This window comes from Olea europaea, unplaced genomic scaffold (assembly GCF_002742605.1).
Source record: "Olea europaea var. sylvestris unplaced genomic scaffold, O_europaea_v1 scaffold2388, whole genome shotgun sequence".
Classification (NCBI taxonomy): domain Eukaryota; kingdom Viridiplantae; phylum Streptophyta; class Magnoliopsida; order Lamiales; family Oleaceae; genus Olea; species Olea europaea.
In genome coordinates, this window is record NW_019242033.1 from 66,678 (window position 1) to 85,825 (window position 19,148).

Sequence of the window (19,148 nt, forward strand, 5' to 3'; positions counted from 1 at the left end):
AAAGTGTTGATTAAAGGGAAGAACCAAATTTAGATGAACATGATAAAATTGAGGAAAGTAGGGGACCTATACAATTGGTTGATCTGGTGGTGAATAAGGGAGGGGATATGAAGATGAAAGGAAAGGTTGGTGGAGACGATGAAAAGGAAACGAGTGGGGCGAAGAAACGAAAAGAGGAGATGTCCAACGAGAATTATGATAAGGAAAAAAAACATGGTGGGGGAATGGAGGTGAAGAAGATCAAGAAAAGGAAACTTTACATGATGAATTCAGGTTGGAAGAAGGAAATGTTGAAGCTAAGGAGCACGTAAATTTGAATGTGGAGATGATTACTGTGGTTTCGGATGGAGAGGATGTAGGTGAGAGGGGAAACAACTGTGCGGCAAGGGCAGATTACAATTCAGATTCAGAGTTGAATGTTCTAGTACCCATCCATGACGATCATACTCAGAAAGTGAGGCATTCGCAAAGGGCACGAGCACGCCCTTACAAACTAGATTTATGCCTGATATGCTAGTGGTGTGGAACGTGCGAGGGATCGACACGTCTAAAGGAAGGCTGAGAAAATTGGTCAGGAAACATGATATTGCTATAGTTGCAGTGGCAGAACCTTTTCACAAGGAAAAACATATGTATTCATTTGCTAGGAAAATAAAGATGTCAGATGTGTCTCTAATGAGAAAGAAGGGGGCAAATTTTGGATTTTTTGGAGGGATGATTTTCAAATGGAGTGGATTGGGGCATCTTCTTAAGCTATACATGGTATAGTAACAAAGGGAGAACATAGCGTGGTGCTTACTTTTGTGTATGCTAAATGTAGTACTTTAGAGAGGAGGAGTCTTTGGGTGGAGTTAGAAGGTTTACGAGTGGTTGGTCTGCCATGGTTAGTGTTGGGGGACTTTAACATAATTCGGAATGATGTAGAACGAAGGAAAGGGAGGCCAAGACCCTTGGCGACGATGGAAGAATTTTATACCTGCATTGATACAAGTGGATTGGTAGAGGTGCCTTGTAAAGGTTGAAAGTTATAGGGCGTAATGGACAAGAAGGTTTAGGTCGGAGTTGGGCATGTCTTGATCGTGTATTGGCCAATATTGATGCTATGCAACTTTTTCCAGATATTCAAATGATATATTTGCCAAAAACTACTTCAGATCATTGCTCGATGTTGGTCTAGTTTTACAAGACAATGGAAAACTACGGGCATCCTCCCTTTCGATTCCAGCGAATGTGGACTGAACATGAGTTTTTCATCCCGTGTGTAGAGAAAGCTTGGAATTCAAATGGGATTGGTGAGGGGTTAACGGGTTTGTACAAGCTTGCTGCAAAGCTGAAAAACACAAAAATTGCTCTGAAAATCTGGAATAAGCAAATATTTGGAAGGGTGGAGCACGGGATGTCTGAGTTGGAAGAGAGGGTAGAGACACTAGAGGCTGAATTGCAAGAGGTTTTGGAAAAGGAATTTATGGAGTTCAAATCAGAGCTCTTACAATGGCAGCAAAGGGAAGAAATACGTCTGTCACAACAGGCAAAAAAAAAGTGGCTGAAGAAGGGAGACAATAATACTAAGTTCTTTCATGCAAGTATTGCACAGAAAAGGAGAAGCTCGAGGATAGAGAAGATAATTTTGTCAAATGGAACGGTTTTATCGTCTCCCAAGGAGGTTCATGATGCAGCGGTAGATTATTTTTATAATTTCCTAACAGAGTCACATATAGAGCCTCTACCCGACCTATCAGAGTTTATTAGGTAGACTATTTCTTCTGATGAGGGGGATCAATTGTGTAAGGCACCTACTGAAGATGAGGTAAGAGAAGCTATCTTTTCAATCCCGATGGATAGCTCGCAGGGCCCGGATGGGTTCAGCTCTGCTTTTTATATTAAATGCTGGGATATAATAAAGAAGGATGTGATGGAGACTGCGTGTGATTTCTTGGGTGGTAGCCCTTTGCCAAGATTTTATTCTTCGTCATACATAGTGCTTATTCCAAAGGTGGAGAACCCACAAGGATTTGATAAGTTTTGACCAATTAGTCTGTGCTCAGTGGCGTACAAGATTTTTTCAAAAATCCTGGTAAAGAGAATGGCTAGCTTGCTTCCAAAAATTATATCTCATGAACAAGGAGCTTTTCTCACAGGGAGAAGCATTTTTGATAACATCACTTTAACACAAGAGATGGTTCACTCATTAAATCGCAAGGTTCATGGCTAGAATGTAGTGGTTAAAGTGGATATGGCGAAGGCATATGACAGAGTGGATTAGAGTTTTTTACTACACGTACTGTGCTCTTTTAGTTTTCCTCACAGTTTCTGCTCCCTAATTTCTGAATGTATATCTGCGCCTTGGTTCTCCATTATGATGAATGGAACCACAAAGGGTTTTTTTAAGCCATCTCGGGGTTTGAGGCAAGGTGATCCTATATCCCCATATCTATTTATTATCATGGAAGAGGTGTTGACTAGGTTACTGAGAAAGAAATTCGAAGATGGATGCATAGGATCTTTTTCACATCCTCGTGGTGCACCTTTGGTGTCACATTTGCTATATGCTGATGATATTGTAGTCTTTGCTAATGGAAGTAAAAGATCGATGAAACCTTTAATGGAGACTTTTCAGTTATATGAAAAATGGACAGGTCAAGTTATTAATAAGGAGAAGTCAGCTATATTCTTTGCTAAACATTGTGGGGCAATTCACAACTATGAGGTTCTTCGATTAAGCTCTTTTAGAGAGGGTTCCTTCCCAATAATCTAATTGGGAGTACCAGTGGTGGTTGGAAGATTGACGGCTCACCATCTACATTTTCTAGTTGAGAAAGTTCAAAAAAAGATTGCTAGCTGGAAAATGCAGCTATTGTCACAAGGGGGTCATCTTGTTCTATTGAGACATGTTTTGTCATGTATGGCAACCCACTTACTATCCGTTTTAAGTGTTCCTAAATCAGTTTTTAAGACGTTAAATTCCAAATTATCCTTTTTTTCTGGGGTGAGTTTCATGGAAGGACTAGGAAAAAATGGTTCTCGTGGGAGAAAATTTGTAAACCACTGATGGAAGGAGGCCTTGGGATTCGTAAGTTTGACAAAATTCAAAAGTCTCTACACATGAAGTTTGCTTGGAAACTGCTTACTGCTGATTCGCTGTGGACTCGTTTTTTCAAAGCAAAATATGTGAAGAAGGGTTTGGTGGATGTTGAAAAGCTAGGTCATGTGGGATCAAGATTTTGGAAATCTGTGGTGGATTGCTTCCCTGATGTAGTTGCTAATAGTCAATGGAAGATTAGGGAAGGAAAAATATCATTTTGGTATGATAACTGGTTAGGGGAGGGCCTACTTTGCCAAAGAGTGGATCAAATTGTTCAACCAAGCTTGAAGATTCAGGAAATCTGCCTAGAAACTGGCTGGGATGTTGATAGATTGGGTCAGTTAGTAGGGACGAATATGGCTGCAAATATAATAGAGAAAATAGGATGTCGAAAACCTTGAAGGGATATTCTCATTTGGAGACCAAATGCGCATGGAATATTCTCTACTAGTAGTGCTTGGAATGTGATTCAAATAAGGTCTTCTACTGTGGAGTGGGCGAAACGGGTATGGCATAACGCTTTCCCTAAGAGGGCTTCAGTTGTGACAATTGTGATATGGAAGGCTATGTCAGGGAGTCTTACTGTAGATGAGAGGATACGTCAAGTTGGAGTGGCTATGGTGTCTCGGTGTAATTGCTGCACAACAGGCCATGATGAGGATGCTAACCATATTTTAAGTTCTGGAGAATTCGCTGAGGAAACTATCCTCTAAACTTGGGGTTAGATGGTGAGAAAAACAAGCCTGGTGGGATAGGATAAATATTTGGTGGGCTCGAGCGAAGAGATCCTCTCAACTAGGATGCTTGCTGGGGTTAATCCCATGTTTAGTAACTTGGAGGCTTTGGATTTGAAGATGTAGAGTAATAATGGAGGAAGTTTATGAATCTGTTGCATCTGTTGTTTCGTCCATTAATTCTTGGCTACAACACTTGGCAAAAAATATTTCAAAAACCAGAATATTGACACGTGAAGAGGAAAATATCCTAAAAGATATGGGCATTCCTTGTGTGGTCAGTAAACGATCACTTGTACATTTGATGACTTGAAAAAACCAATGGCTGGGAGAGTAAAGATCAATGTAGATGGGAGTAGTTTGGGAAACCCAGGCCAAGCAGGTGGAGAGGGAATGATTCGCAATGATAAAGGGATGGTGCTAGCGGCGTTTGCCACTAACTTTGGGATAGCATCAAATAATGAAGCTGAGCTGAGAGCTATTATTGAAGGACTTAAACTTTGCCAGCATATAGGATGTTTTCATGTTGATATTGAATGTGATTCCAAGATTGTTGTCGAATGGATGTTGAAACGCAAATGCACAGTTTGGTATTTGTGGGATTTTTGGGAGGAGTTATTAAACTTAATGAGTTTATTTGAGATATAGGTTTCACACCAATTCAGGAAAGGCAATCAAGTGGCGGATTTATTAGCAAAAATGGGTGCACAAGGGTTAATGCAGAGATTTACATCTTGTGGTGACTTGCCTGAGCAGGCTCGAGGACTTGTTCGGTTGGACCGCATTGGAGTTCTCTATTTACATAAGTGAGTTGATTGGTGTAGAAAATTTTTAAATTCGCTATTTGTAAGGCTATTTTGTCATCACGGCATTCCTCCGCCATAAGTGAGGGTTGTTTTCAATAAAATTATTGGTTGACTTTAAAAAAAAAAGTAATATATTTTTTTGCAATATGAGAGTAATATAAGAGTAATGCCCAATGCAATCATGAATGAATCTTGCTAGAGAAACATAATAATTGATATTGGAGATGGCCGAACACACACATCGGGGGTTGGACATTATTTAATTCATGTGAGACCTGTGCATTTTTGTGAGGGTCAATCACATGTTTTCGAGCAAAGTGGCATTTTTATTTTTTTTTTATCATGAATTGATTGAAAAATTGCGAAACAATGACAAAGGCAAATAAGCAATGTTTATAACTTCATTTAAATAACATAGTGTATTAGACAAATTGACTCAACAAAGCTTATACTTCCTTTTCAAATTATATTTATTATTCAAATTTAGACGTTATTTTATTTTTATTTTGAGAAAATAAAAAGACATTCAGATAGCAATATGTGTAATTCAATTATATTTAGAAAATTAGAGGATTGACTAAATGCATCACCATAATAAAATTTTAATTATGTTATTTCCACTGTGGTAAGTACAATTATTGAATGTCTATTGTCGCACTAATTATGAGTCATAAATGATTGGGAAAATTGCAGAGGCCCCAAATTTTTAAACCATTAGCAAACTTTCCACAAATCTTTAATTTGTTGCAACTGTCACTTCAATCCTTTCGAAACCTTGCAACGGAGGTCCTTTATTTTTATCCAAATGTCTGTTAGTTGACTAAGAATTTTGACTAAAAGAAGAAGAAGCAGTCGTCTTCTTCCTCCCACCCCAACCCCAACCCCAACCCCAACCCCAAACCTAAAATTAATTACCGCCACCTCCACCTCCACCTCCACCTTCGCATAGCAGCTGCTGGACAGTAGTGGCCTTCTTGAGGAGATCCACCACCTCAAACTCAATCAAGGATTTCTTGTTCTTGTTATTGCCCTTGATTATGACGTCATGGACCAGGATGGGGACTCACTCAGTGGATAATCGTTGGAGAAGGGCCTCCATTTTGGTCGGATCCATGTGAATTTAAGCCTCTGGAGTCATGGGCTCCGGCTCTTCTTCTTCTTCTTTGAAGTCACCAGCTTCTTCTTCTTCTTTGATATCCACGAAGTCTTCTGGGTTGTCGGATTCAAAGGTAGAGATGTCGAATACTGGGTTTCCAGGTTGGCCCAAATGGGGGTCAAAGTCCGGTGAGGCTGCATTGGAGGGAATAATTGTTTCTATAATCTACCCAAAGAAAGAGGGGATAGCGGCGTGCTGCAGCGATCGGTTGTAGGAGAGCGGGAGTGGAGTACCCTGACAGCAAAACGGCAACCCAACTTAAAGATTGGAGGTGGAGGCGGAGGTGGCGGTAATTGATTTTGGGTTTGGGGGTGGGAGGAAGAAGACGACTAGCTTTTTTTTTTTTTAATTTCTTATTTTTTCTAATTTAGTTTCTCACTTATTTTAATGTAATAAATGGAAATCACTATTTTACCCTCTCAAAAATATTAAAAATATGGTCAAAGTCAAAATTCTTAGTCACTAACAAACATTTGGATGAAAACCGTCCAAAAGGGCCTCCACCGCAATGTTTCAAAAGGCTTGAGGTGACGGTTGCAACGAATTAAAAGTTTGGAGCCTCTACTACAATTTTCCCTAAATGATTTTGAAAACTTATTAAACTACTATAAATGTATAAATCAACACTAGTCTACCTATTCTAATCACCAAATAATGCGGGGGATTTTTGTATTTGGCCTATTACTATTCCTTTTCATGGAAAAGTCTATATCGTCTTTAATGAAATGATTCTTTCTATATTGCAATATTTATCCTAATCTTTTAAACTATTTTATCTTATATTTATTCTATTTTGAATTTTAGCATATAAATCCATTCTTTGATTAAGTAGATTGAAATAATCTGTAACATATGTTCATATTTTTCATTAAATATATTATATTCTTCAAAAGATGCATTCATATTTTTTAATTGAGAAATAATATTTTTTATTTTTTCTAATAAATTATCTAATCATTCAATTGTATATCCTGACATTAATACAAATAATCATCAATTAATCCCTTTGATTATCTAAGATCTAAAAAGATTCATTCTAATTTTAACAAGAATTTAAAAGTTTTACCTTAGTTTTGATCTGGATCTTTGTCCTTAGAAACGAGTTACCTTTGAGCTTTGAATGTGTAAATTACTTCATTCAACGGCCTCCTACCTTCATGGAACTTTTACTATTTCAACTTCTTGCTCTCACTGTATCAATTCTAAAGAATAAAATTATAAATTTCTGTTAAAGAAAAACTCTATTTTTGCTAAAATAAGAAGGAAACTTTTTATTAGATCTTTCAAGAATCTATGAAAATAAAGATTTAGAAACTCATATTGATATCAATATATTGGAAATTTATTTCTATCATAACTTATACAAGATTTCTACTTGGTATACAAAAATTTTCTTAAAAAAAAAAAATGATTTTTCAGACTCAGGATGGCTTAAGAGTGGCTATTGATTACAATTCGAGATTTCAAGATAATTTATATCTATTACAATGCCTCCATTTATACAAATATATGAGGCTCTATTATTGATCTATTGCATAATTCAGTACATCAGTAAAGGTACACTTACCTTTCTATTATTGTCCTCCTTTGACCTAGATCTTCACATGCAACATCTGATTTTTATTAAATGAGCTTCTATTATTGTCCTCTTTTTTATATCTCCACATGTTTTTTCAACTTTTTATCCAAATAGTATCTTTCTTTATTATTGTTATCTATTTTTCATATCTTCACATGCAGTTGGGGCACTCCCTTAGCTGGCAGGATTCTTTTATAGTGGTAGGATATCCTAGAAATTGATGTATTTCGAATCTTGTAATGTAGTCCTTCAAGATTTCTGATTTTCCATATCTTTCATTTGATACAAGCATCCAGTTTTCATATTGGCATAAGCATGATAATTTTTTATTAAACAAATTTTTAATAATATTGTATATAACTTTAATTTCAAGTGCTTTTCTATGTTTGATCCATGACTTTGTGACTTTTGGAACATTTCTATCATTCTCCACTACATCTATTTGGAAGTTGGCTGCAACATATCCAATTGAGATTATGTGTTCAACTGGATAATAAAACAATTCCATTATATTCAGGACTTATTGAATAAAATTTCAAATATATTCTTCGTCCATTGACAAATCTTGATGCTTCTTTTATCAATATGTCATTAAATTTCAAAATTTCAATCAAATCTTTCCCTGGATATATCAAATCTATAAATCCATAGTCTGCCATAATTTTTATAACGAATGGTCTCTTCCTTCCATGACTGTTATTCTGGGATAAACATTATTTCTCGGAGAGATGAAATATGAATCATTTATTTTTATTTCATAAGCAATTCTGACTATTTTAAGCATACTCTTTTTCTTTTGGATTTAAAGGGATTATTTCATCCTGGTCTATGATGTTGATAGTTTTGAAATCTTTATTTATCTCCATGTATCACCACTTTTTTAGTTGGTGTTGAATCTCCTTTTTTATCAATTGATATATTATCACGTATGGGTCCACTACTGCTTCCAACTGTCCCTATTTGGTATTGATTTGGAAAACTTATTTCTAAGCTCTTTGATATATCTGTCTCAAACAGTATATCTTTTAGTTGTGCTGCAATAGCATCAACTTGATTTTTTAGTTCTATGGCTTTTTTATGATGCTCAGTACTGATATTCAACAATATTTTTTATATTTGAGTTAAATATCTCTGAGATCTGTTAACTCCAGTATTTATATCTTCATATTCTTCTTTAAGAAAATCGGTCCTTTTTTGTATATGTAGGATAGATTAGTACAATTCCATGACCCTGGCTTTATATATCAGTAAATTCTATATTTTTGCTGAGAAAATTTGCAAGAAAATTATTAACTCCTTTAATATGAACTATATCAAAATTATAAAATGCCAAATAAGCTTGTCATCTATGAAGCCTTCTATATTGAGGTTTTGATGGTAGTTTATTTCTGACTAATCCTGCAATTTGAGAATTATCAATTTTAACAATAAATTTTTTAGATAATAAAAATAATGAGAACTTCTTTATTCCTTTAATAATTACTAGTAATTCTTTTTCATGAGTGGTATAATTTATTTCTGCTTGATTAAAAGTTCCACTTGAATATCTACAAATCTCATTTAAATCTGTTTTTAATATTGCTGCCCAATGTTTATTTGAGGCATCTGTATTCACAATTAAATTATCTTTTTCATCTGGTAATCTTAATTTTAGTAAATTTTTACATTCTTTTTTTAATAATTTAACTATTTCTGTATGTTCTTCATTCCATCATTTAGTATTTATTTTTCTTAACAAAATTTGTAGTTTATGCTTTTTCTTAGAAATATTTGCATAATTTAAACATTCTAAAAAATTTTGTATTTGTTCTTTTGATTCTAATTTATTTGGAAAACTTTCTATCTTTTTAGATATATGAGTCTGCAATTTTATTCCTCTTTTTATCTATTGATAATCCAAGAAAATTTATCTCTTATTTTTCTATTATAGATTTCTTTTTAAAAAATACAATTCCTTCTTTTTTACATTCATTTATGAATTGGATTAAATGATTTCTATGTTCTTCTTTACTATTATAACATATAAGTATATCATATATATAAATAATTAGAAATTCACTAAACTTTTTAAATATATTATCTATTTTTCTTTGATATATTTTTGGTGCATTTTTTTAAACCAAATGGCATCACTAAACATTCATATTTTCCTTGAGGTGTACTAAATGCAGTATATTATATACTATATTTTTCCATTTTTATTTGCCAAAATCCTGATTTACAATCAAATTTAGAATAATATTATTTTCATTTTGCAAAGTTTATTAAAACTTCTTCATTTGGTAAAAAATATCCATCAAATTTAGTATATTTATTTAATTCTTTATAATTTATAACCATTCTAACTTTTTTCCTAACCTATTCAGAATGTTTCATAACCATAAAAGCTGGACTACGATGAGATTTATTACTTGGTCTTATAAGTTTCTGTTCTAACAATTTTTTTATCTGATTTTTAAATTCTTGTATATCTTTTATAGTATACATTATTGGTCTAACTCTTATTATAACATTTTCTGTTAATTCTATTTTGGCTTTTGGATGATGTGGTTTCCAAAATAATAATGGATTTTCTCTATAAACTTTTTCTAATTGTTCAATAATTTTTTCATACTTATTTCTATTCCTGTTTTTAGTACTTTTTTATATAATACTCGTTTATTTTTTATTTCATTAAATATGATTGATTTTTTCTCTCATTTATCATCACACTGGGCTGACTGAACTCTATAAGGTTTAAATTCTCTTAAAATTTTTAATAAGTGCCAACAAGGTGTTTGTAGCATTATCATATAATTATTTTGTTTATAATATTAAAATTGTTATATAAAGTCATTTTCTAATAATATATCATACTCTAATTTATCATATTTATATATTTTATTTATTATAACTTCTTTACTTCCAAGAGTTATACTAACTTTATCAACACTATTTATTATTTATGTACTTTCTTCGGTGACTCCAGTTATTTTTATGTTACTATTATTATTCCATGATTTTATCAGAAAACTTTTAAATATTGTTATATCACTCCCTGTGTCTATTAAAACACAAGTTGCTATATTTGTTTCTATAATAGTAACTTGTATATATATAGTTTATGAAAAACTTATCTGATTGTTCATTTAGTTCTTTTTACATAATATAATTTGTTTATTATGTACTATGTATAATCCTTATCTTTTTATACTATAATCTTCTAATCCATTTAGAAAAAAACTCATTCTTAAAAGTATATGAAGATTTATATTCATACTTTTATCTATATAACATGGTACTAAAAGATTTATTCCTTATATTTTTATTAGTACCTTAACTTCCAAATCTGTAATATATACCTGTCCATCAAAATTTACTTATCTATATGGATCGATTTTATGAGTTATTAATCCTTTATTTCTAATTGAAGTTATATGACATTCACTAGCTCCTGTGTCTATTAATATATTTGGTCCATTTATATATTCTCCTTCTATTTTCATATTTTCAGTATTTCTATATAATTTTACTTCTTTTATATTAATAAATTCTTCTAACTTGTTTTTATTAGGTATTCTAAGATTTTTTGATATTTTAATTAATTTTCCATCCTTAAATGTTATATTATTAAAATATTCTCCTTCATTTAATTATGTTATTTCAGATTTATTTTTTGTTATGTTAAATTCATATTCTTCTGGAAAAAAATTTATTTGTTTATTTGGTTCTATTATTTTGCTAATATCCTTACATTCTTTATATACCTCAATATAATGTTTATTGGAATAAATATTTCCATAATCAGAATTGGTAAATGTATATAAAGTTTTATACTCTATAATCATAATTTGATCACCTGGTTGCATGATATCATTTCTATACAGCTTAAAACGTAGTCCTAAAACTTCATTAAAATTTCTATCTTTTAATGAAACACAATATTTTGGTTAACATGTAAACATTATTTTTTGATATGCCAAATTTCCTTCTATTGTTTCTAAATGATTATCTTTTAAATTTATTATTCTTCCATCATGTAAGGTTATAGTTAAGGATGAATCTATTCCTTCTCTAAATAATGATTTAAACATTATTTGTATTCCTACTAAATAAACATATTGAATTTTTCATTTTGTTTTTTACTAACATTTGTTAATAGTTTTTTAACTGTATTTTTTGTTAAAAGATTTAATTTATGTTGTCCATATGTTGTTCTTATATCTATGATTTTTCCTATTTTGTGATATTCATTTATTGCTATCTTTTCTCTTTTTCAAATTCTATCTAAGACTTCCTATTACCCTATTTTTAAATCTAAAGATAATTTTTGTAATTTTCTAAATTTATTGTCATCAAAGATAACTTTTAATCCATATCATTCTATTCCTTCATATTCTTATATATTTATATTATTACTTTCTATTTCCTCTATTTCTTTATTCAGATTCTGATTTATCATCATCTATTTTACTTATATAAACTTCTTGATTATAATATTTTTCAATATCTGATATTTCACTCAATTCATCTATTATTTTCAAATATTCTTTTTGTAATATTTTAACTTTATTTTTATCACAATCATGACTTATATGATCTATTTCCCTACAATTTCAACATTTACATTGATTTTTATTTTTCTTATAACTTTTATTTTTTTGCTAGTCATATGGGATATTTTTTCTTTTATAATATATTCTTCTAGGTTTTATATATTTTTTATTAAAATTTCTAAAATTTTTAAACTTTTTATTTTTATATTTTCTTTTGTTAATCCTTCTTTCAGTATTACATCCTCATTGTATAAGGTTTTCCATATCTTAACATAGTTAATTTTCCTGATTTTTTTTAATAATTGTCTTTGTTGATGCAAGTCTTTCAAATAAAATTTTTATTCTTGAACCTAAAGTTCTAGGTATTCCAGTATTATCTCTAATATATTTTTCAAATTCTATTTTAAAATATATTCCCCACGAACTTGGTAATTTATTATAGTACATGTCTTGATATACTTCTTAGTTTTCATTACTATAGAACCGAATATAATAATAATTTCTAAATTCATAAGTATATTCTTTAATTTTACACATATCACATATTATTAAACTTATTAATTTAATTCTAGCATTGTCTTTTTCTCTTATTGCTTCTCTTTCAGCATTTCTTATTCATTTTTCTCCTAAAAATTCATCTGAAATATATTCTACTATCTTTTCTATACTTGTTTATACGATTTTATTATCTCTGTTTGTACATTTATTTTTATTAATGTTTTTGTATTATTACTTATTCCTTCTCAACAATTTCTAACATCTCTTTTAAAATGTGCTATTAAGAAATTTATTCTTCTTTCAATACTTTTTCACGTGTCATCTTTGTTATATAAAAAAGAATAATATCATTGAATCCGTCCAAGTTAATAAAACTTTTTTTAGTATCTATTTTACAATTTAAATCTAATTTTGTTCCTCCGTGATTAATTGACTTATCGTAATTATCATTTAATTCAAACATATCTTTATATTTATTTCCTTAAAGTAGTTGTCTATCTCTTACTTTATCATAAAATTGTCTATATGGATTATTATATATATGTGCATAACTTTCATCTGGATCTTGTAATTCTTGTTTAAAGATTTCTATTGGATTAGGTCTTTCTCCAGTATTCATTAAAACTTAGTATTCACTTATATTAGTTAAACTTAATTGATCAAATTTTTTTATTAGTAAATCTAATTCCTCATTCATCTTTATCTTTTTTTCTTCTATCTTTAATTTTCCTAATATTTTTTTCTCTAGATCATTCTTCTTCTAATATTTCAGGTAATATATTATTTCTAAATTCATTATCCATACTTTCTGTTTCTATTACTATATTATTTTTCTCAATATGTTTCTCTCCTATTCGGGTCATTTCTTTTTTTATTAATTTTTTTCTATTTTATTTTCTTTATTTTTATTATTTTCTTTTATTTCTCTAATTTCAATTTTTAATATATTTATATCATTTATTGTCTCTGATTTCATTTCTTATCGTGTACATCATTTATTAATATTTTTATTAATGACTTTAATTCTTTCATATATTCACTTATTGACATATTAAATCTTTCTAATCATCTTTCTAACATATAAGTTAATTTGCATCTTTTATCTACTTTTTTTTTTATCTATTATTATTCCAAATCTTCTATTAGTATAATCATCTGTATTTACTAATTCTTATTTTACTGTATTAAAATCTTTACTCTCAAGTCTTAATCTTTTACATTTTAATTTTATTAGTTGTCTTTTATTTGATACTCTTATTCATTCTGGTATTAACATTATATCATGTATTTTTCTTGTATTTTTCCATTTTTATAAGTAATTTATTTAATTTCAAATCTTTATTATTACTTGTACTCATACTTCTCTTTATAATATAAATTAATTTCTTTATCTTCATATACTTTAACAATTTTTTCATATATATATTCATTCTTTATTGATCCTATTATTAATTTTTCTAATATTTGTTTTTTTTATTTCTTTGGGTAGTTCCTTAATTATTGTTAATGTCATTAATTTTAATTTATTATGAATATGTTTTAAAAATATATAACTTCCTCTTTCTTCTTCTAAATGTCAATAGTTATTTATTTTCTTTATTTTAATGTTCATGATATCTATGACACTGATATCAATTAGAGGGTGCTATTTTGAGCGAACAAAAATCAAATAAAAAATCTATCAAAATTCTAATAATATTTAATTTTAGGGATTAAAATGGAAGATTTCAATAGTATAGTGACTTATTATGCAATATTCAAAGGGGGGGGGGGGTATTTTAGGTTTTTTAATTTAAATAATTTGGTCAAAGATCATTTTGAAAAAATGACCTTATTGTACAGATCATTTCCTTGTATTTCCCCAATAATGCATCAGTCAAAATGTTGACCGTTGACCACTTTCCCAAACTTTGACACGTGCCCATTTTCTATTAAACATGGGCCTTATCTCACTGGGAGGGTGTTTAGTTGGAATTAAAATTAAGTCCCTATTTGGTTCTCATTATTTTTTCATTAAAATGAAAAATATGATCGTTATTCATCACATTAAGCCACCAAATTTGAATTTATATCTCTTGTGTGGAATCCGTAACAGCTATATTTTTCATTCTCATTCTTCTAAAAATGAGAAACAAATCGGGATTAAATTTTCACTAGATTTTTAAAGAAAATTTTGAAATGTGTGATTAAAAAGTTGTGGAATTCATGAAAAAATGGTTAATATTGATTATTTAATTTTAAATCAAATTTAATAATACATTAATAAATGACATTCACAAACATGCTTCATTCTCATCCAAATTTCTTGTAAAATATAATGCAATCCAGCTACAAAGATTTATCGAGTTTTCGACACGTCCAATCATCAAGACATCAACGTAAAAGCTATATCACCACTGAGAAGATCATCAAATTATAGAACTTTTAAAACATAAGATACTCCTCGACTACCGACCACTATGTGGTTAGAGAAGAATCTGTTTACCCTTTCAACATTTCTAGGTGTCAGCTGTGTAATTTGGACTATACTTACTTCCAAAGCTTACAAAAGATATCTATACAATTACTACGATATAGTCAGTCAGCAGGAATCAGCATAAAGTTGTTCCTCCTCTTACTGCGCAGCAAGGCTGTCACATTTCAAGCATGATTAGCACATCGAAAAATGGGGATTCCGTAATCAGACTCACTATCATCTTCGTCCTGTTAAACAACAGAGGGTAAAACAAAAGGTTATATGAAAAGAACCATTTTTCTGTTGAATCAAACTGAAACCTCTTGCAGAGTTAAGACTGATAAAATGTCTTCAAGTTAACATATACCTCTCCAGTTGGGGTTATAGAATTGCCTCGGAATGTCTTGGAAATATCTCGCATGGTCCCCTGCAGAGTCATAGGACTTCAAGATTTAGAAAGAGAACAGTTCAGAGAGTGTTGAAGCATGTTGAGGTTCAAGAATTTTATATACAAACTATGAGGCCATATTAAAGAGTACTGTACTAATGTCGGTCGATACTGATAGTGCCTGACACACAATTACCACGAGGATAAGTAAATGGCAATGTTCATCATGGCAAGAAAAACAAGACTATGAAATAGCCTTTTTCTTCTCAGAAATCAGATATTCACAATGAAAGTGTAACTACAACTGCTAGAGGGAAGAAGGCAATAGAGAAGAGTAAGTAACCTTGTTTACCCAAAACAGCCCACATGCATTGCAAAGGGTTCTCGGACCAGCTGGCCCTCGCCGCATCATTGGCGTAGTCTTTGAACTGGTGCCACAATGTGTGCACCTGACAGAGGAGACACATGGAGTCACCAAAGAATTCTAATAAGAGTTAGCTATGAATAGGCAAGATCATAAAGGCAGGAAAAAATGGAAAGCATCCTCAATTCTCACGGTAGAAGCTTGTAGCTTAGCAACGTTACTGAACGGAAAAGTCTAAACTAAACTCGACCAATATCAATCCATAACAAGTAACATTTCAATAGCAATACATTTGATGTATGCAAAAGAGCAGAATGTGCCACAGAGAAATAACAAAGGGTATTTGTGAAACAGAACGAGATCTAGAATAGAATAGAACTCACAAAGTATCTTGTTCTTTTTCCTCCTTTCCAGATTCCCGTGTGGCATCCATAGTAATAGATTTCTCAGAATTTCTTGAAGTAAATTGACCCTTCCTGCGCTGCATCCTGAAACATATACACACATCAAAACAATAACGACCAATAAGTTGTACCGGAATACATCAGCAAAATGTGTACAAACTCAACATCCGAAATAATTATTGAAATTCTCCTGCCTGCTAACATAGAAGAGAGATAAAAGTGTACGAACAAATCTTTTTTTATTCAGCACCAGGATAAATGCAAAACCTTTTGAACATTTGCAACGTCAAAAAGAATGAAAGAACGAAAACTCTCTCATCACCTAGTGACTCACAGCCTCCCTCATCTCTGCTACCTTGTGACTTTTCAATTCTCACATTCTCAGGGTGTCTGAAGCATCCTTTAAGCCAAAAAAAGGTGTTGAGAATCAAAAGAGTAACCTTCACAGAAGCATGTATCTGAAAGGACCACATGATAAGATTACCTCAGTTGCCATTCTTCTAACTAATCTCCTACTTACATATCTAATTGGGAGGGATCTATAGCATGTGTCATGGGATGGAAAGAAGGAATAAGAAGATGATTAAGCATCATTGTCGCTAAACAAGGACACAGGAGGTCATCGCTGTATACTCATTTCCTAAAAACTTAAAAGTAGCTAAATTGTCCGGACATCAATCTTTGAGACCTATACCATTCAATTAGAGATTCAACCAGTAGATCAATCACAATGAACTCTTGATTGCTTCCAAAAGTTATAATATTTATTATAACAAACATAACAAGAGAAGTTACTAATGTCTTTCTAAAATTTTATTATTAAAATGTACAAACTGAAGCATCCCCAATTAGCCTTTTTTATAAAATAAGTTCACTCAAGTCAACAAAATGAAACCACAACCCTCGACCAAAATCAACCAGAAGCCGATGACCAATGAACCCAAATGACCAACATCAACCAGCCATGAAATTTAAAACAATGAAAAGATAAATTACAGTGAAAATTTCAAGGCAATAAACTACAATCTCATATGTGATACAATGATAAGTTAAAAAGAAATTAGAAAACATATTTTAATAAATCGTCACGGAAGAAAGTATTGCATGTTGCTAAATAACCATTATCCTGTTACATGGCAAACATGAGTGCTGATAAAGATGCGATGGAAAATAAAGAAAAAATGGCAATATAAATAGAAAATCAATCAGAAATGGACAAATTTCCGAAACGGAAAACTTGTTTTAGGAGAAAAATTCCATGTTTATTAGGTTAACTTGGGAAGTTTATACTTTAATTTTTCACTTTTCTATTAGACCTTTCAAGAATACAACGCTGCATCAGAAATTTTTTGTAATTGATCTTTACAAATTAAAATGTTGACAGAGAAGGAAAGGGAGGTATATACTTTGTTATAAATCATATAGAATTCTGTCCAACAGGAGAAATTGTCATTACAAAATCCCTAGCTTAAAGAAAGTCTCAAATAGATACAATACTCCAAACAATGGGTTTCAGACATTATGTAAGACATCCACCTTCAATAACAAATAAATTTATCTCTATAGAAAAGCCTTGGCCATTTCAATTTTGTAAACACAGACATGTATACAAAATATACTCTGTCCAAGCATTAGATGGCTTATTCTTGTTTTTGCAGAGACATATCATCATGTAGAGACGCCAGTTTTGATTAATAATAAATGGCAATTGCAAGAAAGCAATACCTGAATGCAACTTCTTGCCGGACATTATATCTAATTTTCTTCTCAAAACACCTCTTTTTCCTCTTTTGACGAAACCTATTCAGAGACTCTGCTCTCTTTGGATCACTGCACCATGGGGTATTGCCCATCAAAGCCTAGTATATGTATGATATAACAGCAGTCAATTAGGCAGTCAAGGTAATAAATACGCTCGAAGAACAAAACTCACTATAAAGATAAACTAAATACCCCCTGTCTTTGATACACAGTATCAACACCTAAAAGGCCAGGATCCAATTCACATCCACCCAAAAGTAAAAGCACCGCTTGGACCTGTGATATTTATGATTATGAAAATTCATCAGTAACTGCACTTTGTGGGTTGGTGCCCGTAGACTAAAAAAACTTCCAATTAAAACATTCTGTTCTAAGTGCAGATTTGTTCTGTGCATTTATCCCCCTTTACTTTGGTATTTTTTTTCTAGCAAAATATATATACACATAACTTTTACTATTTCTTAATGTTTTAAAACGCTTAATTACTGTTTACAATGAATAGTCAAGTATAGTTCATTATCATTTTTTTCCTTCTATTTGACAATACAGTGGCACATTATCTACTGCAGTTCCAGAAACATTGAATATCGCCAACAAAACTGAGAAACTAAACAGAATAAGTGATCCCCTCAAAAAATACTCGAAAACAATAAGAGGATCATTTAGCAATAAAAATTTAACCTTTTCAGCGGTAACGCCATCGAACACAAACACCCGGCCTCGGAACGAGAGAGCAACCTGGTCATTACCGTCGGCGGCGCATGGAACAGCCACGTTGGAGCCTTCACCGCCACCGCCATATATTCCGTCGGCTGGATTGGAGACTTCGAAGGTGGCCAAGCCGCCTACACCGCCGTCTTCAAGAGACTGAACATCGTAATCGGTGTCCAAGTTCTCGACCAATCCGTCATCTCCGGCGGCGGCTGGGCTCTGTATCGACGGGTTTAATGACTGATTTTGAGCGGACATTGCTGGCTTCAAGATTGAAAGAGTACCAATGGCGCTTGAGAGAAAGTCGCTCGGAGCATGTTAAACGCATGGGTTCAGTGACTAGTCTAAAAGGTTATTGACAAATTTTGAAAGATTATTCTATATTTTGAGATTTTCCGTAAAAAAATAAAATAAAATAAAAACCTTACCTATTTAGAAAATGAGTAAATTTCACAAAATAGTCATTGAAATTCTATAAAAATTTCAAATTAGTTAATTAGACTTTAACTAAACCTTCATATTGACTACCAATAACTGTTCAAGCAATATATTTTTTCCACATGGACTCCTATTTTAGATCTGTTACGATCATATTTATTATTATTATTTTTTTTTGTTTATGAATGACGAAATATTAGGTTAGGACGTAGGAGTGATTTATGATTTTTTTTGTTG

At 31.5% G+C, this 19,148-nt stretch overlaps 2 protein-coding genes across 3 annotated transcripts; one reads left to right on the forward strand and one right to left on the reverse strand.

The window, feature by feature from the left end:
• The first annotated feature begins 4,137 nt into the window (after positions 1-4,137).
• Positions 4,138-4,626, forward strand: LOC111381868 (14.7 kDa ribonuclease H-like protein). Its single transcript, XM_023005712.1, has 2 exons — positions 4,138-4,406; positions 4,482-4,626. Exons 1-2 carry the CDS (start codon positions 4,138-4,140, stop codon positions 4,624-4,626), a joined length of 414 nt encoding a protein of 137 aa, XP_022861480.1.
• A 10,054-nt stretch (positions 4,627-14,680) lies between these two features.
• LOC111381870 (GATA transcription factor 25-like) lies at positions 14,681-18,807 on the reverse strand. 2 transcript variants are annotated; one of them, XM_023005718.1, is made up of 7 exons: positions 18,444-18,807; positions 17,955-18,038; positions 17,727-17,860; positions 15,981-16,085; positions 15,577-15,682; positions 15,213-15,272; positions 14,681-15,093 (listed from the first exon to the last, which is right to left on the reverse strand). In XM_023005718.1, the coding sequence occupies exons 1-7, from the start codon at positions 18,729-18,731 to the stop codon at positions 15,031-15,033; spliced, it is 840 nt and encodes a 279-aa protein (XP_022861486.1). In that variant the 5' UTR covers positions 18,732-18,807; the 3' UTR covers positions 14,681-15,030. The 2 variants fall into 2 exon arrangements, with proteins under 2 accessions (XP_022861486.1, XP_022861487.1); XM_023005719.1 differs by lacking the exon at positions 17,955-18,038.
• Positions 18,808-19,148: the final 341 nt, after the last annotated feature.

Coding starts and splice junctions, on each gene's coding strand:
- LOC111381868 (XM_023005712.1), top strand. CDS start 4,138: ATGGCTGGGAGAGTAAAGATCAATGTAGATGGGAGTAGTTTGGGAAAC. Junction 4,407..4,481: donor AAACGCAAATGCACAGTTTG/GTATTTGTGGGA, acceptor ACACCAATTCAG/GAAAGGCAATCAAGTGGCGG.
- LOC111381870 (XM_023005718.1), bottom strand. CDS start 18,731: ATGTCCGCTCAAAATCAGTCATTAAACCCGTCGATACAGAGCCCAGCC. Junction 18,039..18,443: donor ATGGCGTTACCGCTGAAAAG/GTTAAATTTTTA, acceptor TAAATATCACAG/GTCCAAGCGGTGCTTTTACT. Junction 15,273..15,576: donor GGCTGTTTTGGGTAAACAAG/GTTACTTACTCT, acceptor ATGACTCTGCAG/GGGACCATGCGAGATATTTC.